At 42.7% G+C, this 11,781-nt stretch overlaps 1 protein-coding gene across 2 annotated transcripts; it reads left to right on the top strand.

The window, feature by feature from the left end:
• The first annotated feature begins 96 nt into the window (after positions 1-96).
• Positions 97-10,956, top strand: LOC110051822 (potassium channel subfamily K member 9-like). Of its 2 annotated transcripts, XM_089279357.1 has the most exons (3): positions 97-373; positions 5,810-6,049; positions 8,141-10,956. In XM_089279357.1, exons 1-3 carry the CDS (start codon positions 328-330, stop codon positions 8,800-8,802), a joined length of 948 nt encoding a protein of 315 aa, XP_089135483.1. In that variant the 5' UTR covers positions 97-327; the 3' UTR covers positions 8,803-10,956. The 2 variants fall into 2 exon arrangements, with proteins under 2 accessions (XP_089135483.1, XP_020613556.2); XM_020757897.2 differs by lacking the exon at positions 97-373 and having other exon boundaries at positions 4,872-6,049.
• The last annotated feature ends 825 nt before the right edge of the window (positions 10,957-11,781 follow it).

Below are 11,781 nucleotides of genomic sequence, written 5' to 3'. Positions count from 1 at the left end.
AGAATTGGCGGTCTGCTCTGATCTTGGTCGTTAATTTTGCATGCGTCTTCTGATTCAATTGTAGAGATATTGCGTTACGTTATACTGCACGTGCCCTATCCCGTGTTATTTTGATCACCAGTTTGATTTCAGCCAATCAGATGCTTTGTATGATTATTTGATTTCGTAACAATTTAAGCACAAAGACCGTCTGTATTTTTGGGAGCCTGCATTGTGTGCAACACTGGGCGAATAAATGACTTAAAGCTGTTTCTTTGTTGTACGTTATTACACATTGATTTCGCTACATGGTGTCAGAAGTAGGACGGTCTAATCACACGCCTAAGGATGCCTGACCCTCCAGCACAAGCACAAGCGCAAGCAGTACAAGCAGGTACGACACAGATTTTTGTTCCACCGTCAAATTTGCCGCCGCCTAAAGCGCTAAGCTTTGACGACAATTTAGCCACGACATGGAAATCGTGGAAATAAGCATGGAAACGCTACGAAATCGCCACCGGCGTGCACAAACAAGAAGGTGTTGTTCGCATCTCGACTCTATTAAGCATCATTGCCGAGGACGGTGTCAAAGCCCACGACACCTTCACGTGGAATGAAGGAGAAGACCAAAATGACATAGAGTTAGTTTTGCAGAAGTTCGATCAGTTCTGTGCCCCCAGAACACAAGTTATCTATGAGCGCTATCGTTTTAACAATAGAAACCAAGAACCAGGCGAAAATATTACCAGCTACCTTACAGAGCTGCGAACGATCGCCAGAAATTGTGCACATGATACAATTACGCCAGATGAAATATTGCGTGACCGCCTCGTGTTGGGCATACGTGACGATCGCGTACGCGAGAGACTTCCGTTTAAACGATTTGACCCTTCAACAAGCCGTGGACCCAATCAAATCTTCAGAGCAGACCCAACAGCAGATAAAACAAATGACCGGAGGAGACACGTTGGTCCACGCATTGAATAAATCCGGAAACTCAGATCATGCTGAAGACGACAAGACAAGAAGACCACCGAGAAAAGAATGTGGAAATTGTGGAATGTTCCATGGACGCGACTGCCCAGCGTATTGTGGAAGAATGAATCACTTTGCGCATAGATGCCAAGCTTCATCACGAGGAAGGAGGAACAGAGTCGCGACTGTTCATGAAACCGCTGATCCGAAACAAGATCCATACTACATCGGTTCAATTGCTGAGAACAAACCCCAGGCATGGATGGCTGTCATCAAACTGCAAATCTCTTCGCCTACACCTGAGACAGAGGTTCAGTTTCAAATTGACACCGGATCTCAGTGTGACATACTCCCCGCCTGGATATACAAACAGGTCACAGGAGACACTCAGCTTCAGCGTCTCAAACCTTGCCAAAAGGAGATCGTTTCGTACATAGGAGAACATCGCAAAATCATCGGCAAAGTCAACCTCCCCGTTTGGTCTGGAAGACATCGAAAGTCACTTGATTTTAACATCATTGATGGCGATTACCAGCCAATTTTGTCATTAAACACAAGCGTTGGCCTTGGCTTTGTAAGTCTGCACAACTGCGATGTTCTGGCAATCCACGTCGACTCCCCCTCCACCACCCTGCAAGACGAATTCACAGATGTATTCGAGGGATTAGATGCCCTTCCAGGAAAGTACCAAATCGTTATTGACGAAAACATTCCACCATGTGTTCATGCCCCGAGACGAGTGCCAGTGGCCCTGCGACAGCGCATCAAAGAAAAGCTTGACGAGCTGGTTGAACGTAAAGTGCTCGTGCCAGTCACGGAACCAACTCAGTGGGTATCCAGCATGCTGGCTATAGTGAAACCGAACAAGGTACGGATTTGTATTGACCCAAAAGACCTCAACCGCGCAATACGTCGAGAACATTACCAGCTGCCCACCATCGACGAAGTCGCATCCCGATTAGCAGGCGCCAAGAAATTTACGCTCTGTGATGCCAAGGACGGTTTCCACCAAATCCTTCTGGACGAAACCTCTAGCTATTTGACAACGTTCAACTCGCCTTTCGGACGTTACCGTTGGGCACGTATGCCCTTCGGCATATCCAGTGCTCCTGAAGTCTGGCAGCGACGAATGCACGAGTTCGTTGAAGACCTCGAGGGCGTTGAAGTCATCGCAGACGATTTTCTCATCGCTGGCTTTGGTGCAACCGATACAGAGGTTAATGCCAGCCTCGAAAAGAATGAACGTGCGTTCCTTCAAAAATGCCGTGAGTGGAACCTCAAACTTACCAAAACGAAGTTCAAGCGAGCCCAAACTGAAGTGCGATTCATGGGCCATCTCCTGACCCCGGAGGGCCTGAAGGCTGACCCATCCAAAGTGGAAGCCATCTTAGAAATGCCTCCACCGAGTGACGTAAAAGGGCTCAAGAGATTCCTTGGCATGGTCAATTATTTGAACAAATTCTTGCCCCTATTGTCTGACATGACGGAACCATTGAGAAGACTAGATGACAAGGACGTTGAATGGTGCTGGCTTGAGCAACACCAGAAAGCATTTATCACCATCAAACAGTACTTGGCCGATGCTCCGGTATCGAAATACTATGACGTCAATGAAGAAGTCACGATCCAATGCGACGCTAGCGAGACAGGTCTGGGAGCGGTTCATATGCAAAAGGGACAACCCATTACCTATGCGTCCAGAGCTCTGACAGATACAGAAACCCGATACGCACAAATCGAAAAGGAGTTATTAGCAATTGTGTGGTCAGCCAACAAGTTCGACCAGTACATACTGGGACGCGATTGTGTGCATATCGAGTCTGACCATGAACCACTGAAAGCGGTCTTCAACAAGCCAGTTCATAAGTCGCCAAAAAGGCTTCAGAGGATGCTGATGGCTCTACAGAACTATTCTTTGGATGTCCAATACAAGAAAGGAGAACTCATTTGGATATCCGATGCCTTAAGTCGCGCCTACCGCAACACAACTGAGTTTGTACAGCATGACACAAGTCTCGTCTGCTCAATTGAGGAAATCGACCAATCGGAGAACCTCTCTATCGCCCCGTACAGAATCGCCGAATTCAGAGGCGAGACAGCGAATGATGCCGTCATGCAAAGTCTAATTGCGTCAATAAAGAGCGGATGGGCACCGTCAAAGAAACAGTGTGATCCGGTGCTTACACCGTACTATGACAAGCGAAGCGAACTCGTGGAGGACAAAGGATTAATATTCCTTGGGGAACGGCTGGTTGTACCTACATCCCTGAGGAAAGAAATGTTGAAGCAAATTCACAGGTCACACATTGGAATCGAAGGATACCTCCGTCGTGCCAGAGAAGTCTTGTACTGGCCACTCATGAACGCCGAAGTGAAAGATTTTATTTCCAAGTGCTCAATCTGCCAATCCCATAAGCTTGATCAGTGTCGTGAAGACATGCAACCTTATCCAGTACCGCCACGCCCTTAGTCAATGCTCGCTGCTGATCTGTTCGAGCTGCGACAACAGCAGTTTTTTCTTCTGGTGGACTATTGGAGTGGGTTCTTTGAAGTACAGGAGGTAAAAGTGGCAACGTCCGCCAGTGTGATAGCTGCATGTAAAGTCCAGTTTGCACGACATGGGATACCCGAAGTGCTAATCACCGACAATGGATCGCAGTTTGCGTCATCAGCTTTCACTGCTTTCGTGAGCGAGTGGCAGTTTGAACATCGTACCTCCAGTCCTCGTTATCCCCAATCAAACGGCCGTGCAGAAAATGCCTTGAAAACCTGCAAGAATCTGATGAAGAAAGCAAAGGCAGATGGACAGGACCCCCTGTTAGCCCTTCTGGATTGGCGCAACACACCAACAGAAGGGATCGGTACATCACCGGCTCAGGAGTTGATGGGACGCCGTACTCGAACCTTGCTCCCTACACATGAAAAACTCCTGCTGCATTCCGGTCACAGTGATACTGCAACCAGACTGGCTGATCGCAAATCGCGACAGGTGCGTCAGTACAACAAGAAGTCGCGACCCCTTGAACCACTGAGATGTGGACAGGCCATCCGCGTGAGACTCCCCGGAAAACAGGAATGGTCTCTGGGGACATGTACACGTGTTTTGAAAAACAGGTCTTATGAAGTCGAGGTATGTGGGAGACGCTATCGTAGAAACCGTTGACAACTGAGAATGACACCTGAAGTTCTTCCGCCCGGTAACCTACAGGAAATTGAGTTGCCTGACCCTCTCCCGAAACAGTCCCAGAACTTGAGGCTAGAGACCAATCACATCCCCGAGCAAGACACAGCTGAGCCACTGGTAGCCAGTCGTAACCTCAACAGTGGGGCTCACACCGAACCTGAAGTGGAGCCAGTAGAGGTGCTACCATGCCGTTCAGAACGCAGGCGTTGTCCGCCTGTATGGCAACAAGACTATTGCATCACGTGATTATCTCGTGATCTTGTAATCTCAAAGTAAACTGAACATTTATCATTGGAGCCTTGAACTTGAACTTTCAGATTTTTTTTTTGTTTTTTTGTTTTGCTTTTCTATTTCTCGTTGCATTTAATCTTATATAAAGAGGGAGATGTAGAGATATTGCGTTACGTTATACTGCACGTGCCCTAGCCCGTGTTATTTTGATCACCAGTTTGATTTCAGCCAATCAGATGCTTTGTATGATTATTTGATTTCGTAACAATTTAAGCACAAGGACCGTCTGTATTTTTGGGAGCCTGCATTGTGTGCAACACTGGGCGAATAAATGACTTAAAGCTGTTTCTTTGTTGTACGTTATTACACATTGATTTCGCTACATCAATAGAAACATTTATTGTTGCTAGTTTCGGGTTTCAAGTCATTAATTTCAGATTTCTCAAAGAAACAAATGAATGAATGGGGACAAAGTCCTGTAGGTTGAAGCAATAGGACCTAATACTCTAACTGTCGAGAAAAATTGAGCAACGCTTGGAAAAGAATTTATTTAGCCTCGATCTCGAGTCCGATCTATGTTCCTCCCCTTCGGGGGAGGAGCGGGGTATCCTTTCCCGAACAGGGGTTGGTAATTGAGCATACCTGCCGGGTTTTACTGTATTAATTGGAGGATTCCATACATAAAATGACGAACACAAGGGAACGAGTCGTTAATAATTCATCATCAGCAGAATAGCTCCTTACTAGATATAAATATCGATACACTACAAATAGCTTGGCTCAAGTTAAACAAAATCGCTAATGCGGTGTTGAAAATTTCGAGCTTGATTGCAATTAAAATCATCGCTTATCTTTCTCTGAAGGTGCATGTCAGTGACAGGTACGATAATCTTGTTGTTAGAGTGATTACCAGCTTAGGGAATAAATACTTAAGTTAACTAGCCAGAGACGGAAAATGCCCGCAGGTGGCTTCGGCAATACAAATCAAAGTGACAAAGTAGTTCTGTGGTCAATTGAGAAAAGATTGTTTTTGTCGGCAAAAACGCTGCTATAGTTAAGACAAATTAAAAATCAGTCGGTTGAAAATTATCCCTTAATAGTAGGCCGTTTAACGAATACTTGATTTTTATCCGGCCGAGTCAATTATCATAGAAGATTTGGTTAATTTACAAATTGTTTGTAAACAGACAGGTACTGGGAGAAGCCAAGTTCAAAATGAAGCTAAGCTTAACGTAAATTGCCTCCATTCAATAATCTGCCAATCAAAGGTTACGTTATCTCTTAAAAACTGGAACAGCTGCAACGAAGACTCCGCAGTAGAGAATCGAAATTTCGTAGTCACTGCATACGCTTCCACTATGACAGATGTAGAAGAGACTATCAAATTTGAGCCAAAATCGCTTGTTATTAAAATACTCATCTATGCTATCGTCCTTCTAGTTGGAGCGGCAGTTTTCATGGAGTTGGAGCGAGGAAGGGGGGAAACCACTACAGGGAAATCTGACGCAACAAAGCTCAAGGAAAGCTTGGCAGAGAAGTACAATATCAGCCCGACAGACATGAACCTCCTAGAAACTGCTTTCGAACAGGAATCAAGCGCGAGGGCAGAAGCTGAAAGATTGAATCGCTGGACTTATAGCAATTCCGTCTTCTTTGCTTTTACAATTATGACAACGATCGGTAAGAATTGTTAAAATTTTCTTTTAAATAACTTGGTGATCGTAGAAGATGGTAAATGGTATGGTAAAAGGAAACGTTTTAAACAATTTTCAGTTCTTAATGTATAGGCTTAAAAGTATCGACTAATCGGGGGATATGAATTCATCTCAATTTGTAACATTATTTGGTAAACTACGTGAAAGTACCTCTATTTTTCTAGACATGTAAATGTTTGCTGTCTAAAACACATGAATGGAAATCACCATCACTAATTAAAAGTGTTATTTTAGTTTTATGCATCTCTTATATATTTTCAGATCAGAAACTCGATTATTTTTTGGCGGCGCCAAGTTTTCGTTTCTCGATTTGTCATTACAGCCTATGGTGACAAAACAAATTCTTATTGACATAAAATGTTACGAATAAATTAAAAACCACTCAAAACTCGAGTTCGGTTTCTTACAAACAAAGCGATTCCAATGTTGGGGTCTGACTAAGTCACCTACTTTGTTAACTAAATGGAATTTAAAACTGGCTGTGTTAATGAGTATTAACGTTTTAACCGCGTAATGAAAAACAGATTCAGAAAGTCGTCGCTCTTTCAGTCAGCTTATATCCGCGGGTTCTCAGAGATGAATAGTGACAGTGGTAAAAAGCTATAAAAAAAAATGTGTTACTAATTCACTACGGCTCAGAAATTTCAGAGACAATCTTGTAACAGAGACAGCTTAAGGTTGCTTGGAACTATCGCTTATTTTCTATATTCCTCGATAGAAGATCTGCATCAAAAGCGGGTTGTTTTGTGGAGCCCCTACATCTGGCAGTTAATTAACAAAAAGTCTGCTGCAACTAGGTAAAATCCGATAAAAAATGTATAGACATCAGATATTTATTTTATCTTAGCCGGTGCAAGTGACGATTTCCAAGCCTTAGAATTAATAAACCCTGAACAGTGACTTGTTAACGTAACAATGAAAAAATTGTGGTAGCCGATGAATGCTTGAAAATGCGTGGTGGAGGAAAATGCGCCCGAAATTCATGTTATCACTGATTTGTGGAAAATCTTGTTGGAAACACTTTATTTTTAATGAGTAGTTAATGTCCACAATACAGTATTAATGCAGATATCATTTCATGTCATGATTTCATGTCGTGTAGAGCAATTGAGGACGCCGCGCAATTTATAAAAAAGAAGCTACACGCAACGGTATGGTGAAATTAAAGAAAAATCAAGATTACTTTTTCGTTTTGCAGCAGACTGAGTATCTAAATGGTGAGCTGAATCAGATTAATTTTGACCCACCGTTAACTGCCGTTCTTAAGCTCTCCGGCTTATAAGCCCTCCCTTTGATGTTTTAAAGCTTAATTAAAAACGTATAGATGAAAACGTATCAGTCAATGAACACTTCTGTAGCTAGTTTTGACTGCTTTTTTTTTTTTGTTCCACTTACAAGCTCCCTCTGATATAAGCTCCCCTCTTGTTTAAAAATGAAATTAATTCGATTTGTTATGACGTTTTACAGCTTCATTAACAACATCTATATGCGAAAAACGTACCAATCAATCAACACTGCTGTAGCTTATTTTGAAACATTTTCTTTTTTTTGTTCCGCTTATAAGCTCCCCTGGATATAAGGCCCTCCGTTTATAAGCCCATTCAAACCCCTTTACGAAGTTTTTGGAGCCCAGATCTTATAAGCGGCAGTTGACGGTACCTCCATCGCGGGCAGCGCTGGCTATGTTTGACTATCAAGAATGACTGCGTACTTGGTCAGTCTGCGTAAAGAGTCTAAAGAAACAGATGTATTTACCGATTCAATTTTTCTCGCGTTCGAACCGGCTCCAAAATATTACAGATTCGTGCCCGTGTGCTGATTGGCTACTGTAGGATTTTCGCGCACAAGTAACAACCAATCACGGATCTCTGAATAGCTATCTCCCAGAGGTCTTTCGAGCCGGAAGAATTTAAAAACATGCGCAATGTGTTTTCACTCAAGCAAAACATTGTAATTTCCAACTATGGGTTGAAATAAAAGTTTTTTTTGTTGTTTGTTACAGCGTGGAGCAGTTCTTCAATGAGTCTTTACGTTTTTCTCATTGTCTCTTTTTAAGGTTATGGCCACATGTCACCTCACACATGGCAAGGCCAGCTGTTCTGTATTTTCTTCAGTCTACTGTCCATACCAGTCGCGGGCATCATGTTATTGAGTGTCGGGAATCACGTGAGCTTAGTTATCCGGGTCTTCATCCGCTTCATGGAGAAAACCTGCCTCAGTAGGGTGGTGTCGGGGAGCGCTGAAATGAAGAGCACCATCGTTACCTTCCTTCTAATGATCCTGATGATTATTTTTGGCGCCATTCTGACGTCACACACCGACGGCTGGTCGTTCATTGAAGGAACCTACTTCACTTTCATCAGTGTTTCTACAATAGGATTCGGCGATTTCGTCGTTAACGACGGCGAGTTACAGTCCACGGACCACGGCAAGACGTTTGCTGTGAATTTCACTATCGTGTTGATCACCCTGGGGCTGTGTGTCGTGTCCAGTGTCCTCTGCTCGGTCAGCGCTGTCATCGAAGAGAGGCAGAGGCGCATGCGCATTGAACTGCCCGGATCAGCGACCAATGCTCTGAATGCTGCTAACTTAGCCTTCAATACAGTCACTAGTAACCTGCCATTAAGGTTGTCGACCAAGGCCAAGGTTAAACAGGCTAGTGATCGTAGTCCAGAAAACAAAGAAAACGGAGAAGTAGAAACGATAAGTGTTGGTTAGTAGCCGAGCTCAGTTGCGTCCTTTGAGCTTTCATTCCCCTTTGAAAAAAGGTAGTGGAAAAGAAGCTGGTGTCGAGCCTTGGCCCCAGTTGTTGACCGTTGGTCACGGTCAGTTGATGAGATGAACGGCCTTGTCAGGTCACCCGAAAACGATTGACCGAAGCGAAATATCAAGGCCTAGGAACCGGGCAAACATTATTCCATGGCTGGTTCTAACCGGCTCAATTATATAACCAGGAAGGTCATAACACTTATAGGAATTCTCCCATGGAGTGTAATAAGTATAGGTAATCTTATGAATGCGAGTGAGGTTATGGATATACACTGCGAGTGATATTTGAAACTCTCTCAAAGTTGCACGAGCCTTTATGCGAGTGCAATTGAAAGAATTTTCAAATATCTCGAGTAGTGTAAATCCCTCATTGCTCGAGCTTTCGTACGGTTATACAACTGGGAAAATCACGAAAGCGCACGCGTTAATTTGCACTTACGATAAATGGCAGATTTGCACGATGGCGTCATTTGACTAAAGCCACCAAAATTCATATCGGTTTTTCTTTGTTTTGGTTTGTTTGTTGTTGTTTTTTTTTAATTTTAAAGTCCCATGCAGTAGAGTTTAATAATCATCTTAAGAAAAAGAAATAAGGGATTCTGGTAGTTGAAGTCAAATGACCCTGTCACGCAAATCGCCTATTGGTCTGCTCTCAGCCAATCACAATGAAGTAATTTTCTCAGTTATATAATAAACAATGTAAAGGCAGAGACCAACACAACATAGGATGATCTTTTAAGATGTGGCTATATTTCGGCTGGCCAAACCAGCCGCCTTCTTCAGGCGCAATGAGAATTTTACATTGGAAGGGGTGTTTTGTAGCCCGCGTAGCAGTCTTTTCCGTTTTCTTTCAGGCAAGCATAGGAGTCGCGCAAGGGTACGGGGACAGAGGTAACAAAAAAAAATAGTGGCAGCTCGCCCCATGCGTTCGCGCGACTTCCCCTTGGCTCTCGCTTTCTCCCGCTCAGAGGAAACGGAAAAGACTGCTACGCAGGCTAGGTGTTTTGTAGTATATTTGCGCGAGAAATGATTATGATCTGGTCATAATCTCTTGATTATCGTAATACCGGAAATACGTAAAACTAAACTAATTAATTGACAGTGTAAATCAAAGATAAGGTGAGATAAAATAATGAAATAACATAATAACAGGAAATTATTAATATGTTTCTTCGCAGATGTTAAGACCATCGGGTTCAATTGTGCTGCCTTTTTTAATTAAAAAAGCTTCCCTGGCCTTGCGGATCGAGTCTTGGTTTGAAACGGTTTTTTCGATGGGGATTAATTGCATGTTAGCAATGTGGTTAGGAGAGGAGAGGAGAGGAAATGTTCTGCGGCTGTAGTAGGTTTAGATTTGGTGTTAGGGTTGTCTATAACTCAGCGGTGTTCATTAAAGTGGTATTTTTTAAAGAGTCTTTCCTGTTATTATTTTATTTCATTATTTTATTTTACCTTATTTTATAATTTACACTGTCAGTTATAGTTAAGTTTTACGTATTTCCGGTATGATTACGCAAACCAAAAGACTATTATAATCTCTTGCGCGAATATACTACAAAACACCCCTTCCAATGTAAAATTCTCGTTGTAACTGAAGAAGCATGGTTTGGTCAGCCGAAAATATAGTTAACTGACAAATAAAGAAGCCTCGCCTGTTCTGCTCTGTTCTGTTGTAAAGTACGCAGGAAGCGGTGGAGCACGAAAGAAGTGTAGGAGAAAACAGGAGACGTAATGTTTCTTCTCTTTTTATGTCTTTTATCGAAGCATTTGCTAGGTTGAGAATTTGTTTATTTCGCTACGTGTTTTGTCGGAGTCTAGCAACCTGTTATTTTAGTACAGTTTTAACACTACTGTTTTTAACAATAGTCTCCGTGAAGCAATAGTTTTAATTACTACAGACAAATAGTTCGTTTCCATTGCGTTTGTCTGAGTCACAGGGCATGTTTAATTTGGGTCAAATTTGTCGAATTTCCGAAGCAAAAATTTGAAAGCCAGCTTACCGTCATCAACCCGTGCTCTGTTCTCTGATAAAGCACGCTGTTTCAGCCAATTAGAGCGCACGTTGTATGGAAACTTTAGCATGCAATACAACTTTAAAAATCATCCTACGCTGCTTTTTATTTTCTACCATAAGCCGATTAGATCACTATTGATCCAACGTATACCAGCTGGATCATTGTCTGCAGTTGCTTTGTTAAATATATCTTATTAGAGGTTTTGCTGTGTAATATCGCTGTATATTTTTATACAAACAACGAGACGAGTTAAAATATAACGCGATACTACACACTAAAACATCTATTAATAGATTTATTATCCAACTGCTGTAGTCAATAAATTTAGCAACGAAAGAGGGAGAGTGTGACACTGCGCGCTGACCTGTACGGCAAACAGGTTTTCTACTGTGCAAATAACTGTACAATATCGCTGTATATTTGTACTGTTACTTGGACGATACTCACTGCCGTTGGATAATAAACATTTTCAGTATAATAAAATACGTATGAAGAACCGTATTCAGAATTTGCATGTGACAATGGACCTCACCTACACCTAGCTAGTTCACAGGCATGCCGCTTAAACTGAAAGAAACAAATATCAAATAACCATAACAGGCTTAAAAATTTATAATGGTGGGGGGCATTTACAAACATGACAGAGGAGTTGAACTAGGGTCTACCAAGAAACAACTCCGGCTCAACCTCGTTCCCAGGGGCGGGAAGATGAGAGACTCTGGGAACGAGGTTGACTCCAGCAAGTCTGACGCCCTAACCACGCGGCCACTCTGCTGTTGTCTGTAGTCTGTAGTCTGTAGTGCTTACATCCTAAATGTTTTAGTATACAGATAACGAAGAAAAAGTAGATTAAACTACTGAGAAACTCTCTCCTCCGCCGAGGCTCAGAGGTTTTTTTTTTTTCGGGTGGGGA

Source organism: Orbicella faveolata, unplaced genomic scaffold, assembly GCF_042242905.1.
Source record: "Orbicella faveolata isolate gen_17 unplaced genomic scaffold, um_ofav_v1 contig_47, whole genome shotgun sequence".
Classification (NCBI taxonomy): domain Eukaryota; kingdom Metazoa; phylum Cnidaria; class Anthozoa; order Scleractinia; family Merulinidae; genus Orbicella; species Orbicella faveolata.
Note: the sequence above shows the minus strand (reverse complement) of the source record. Positions and strands in the feature narration are given on the sequence as shown.

Excerpts from the sequence above, each read along its gene's own strand:
- LOC110051822 (XM_020757897.2), top strand. The coding sequence starts at position 5,728 with ATGACAGATGTAGAAGAGACTATCAAATTTGAGCCAAAATCGCTTGTT. Across the intron at positions 6,050-8,140 it reads TACAATTATGACAACGATCG|GTTATGGCCACATGTCACCT; the intron begins GTAAGAATTGTT and ends TCTCTTTTTAAG.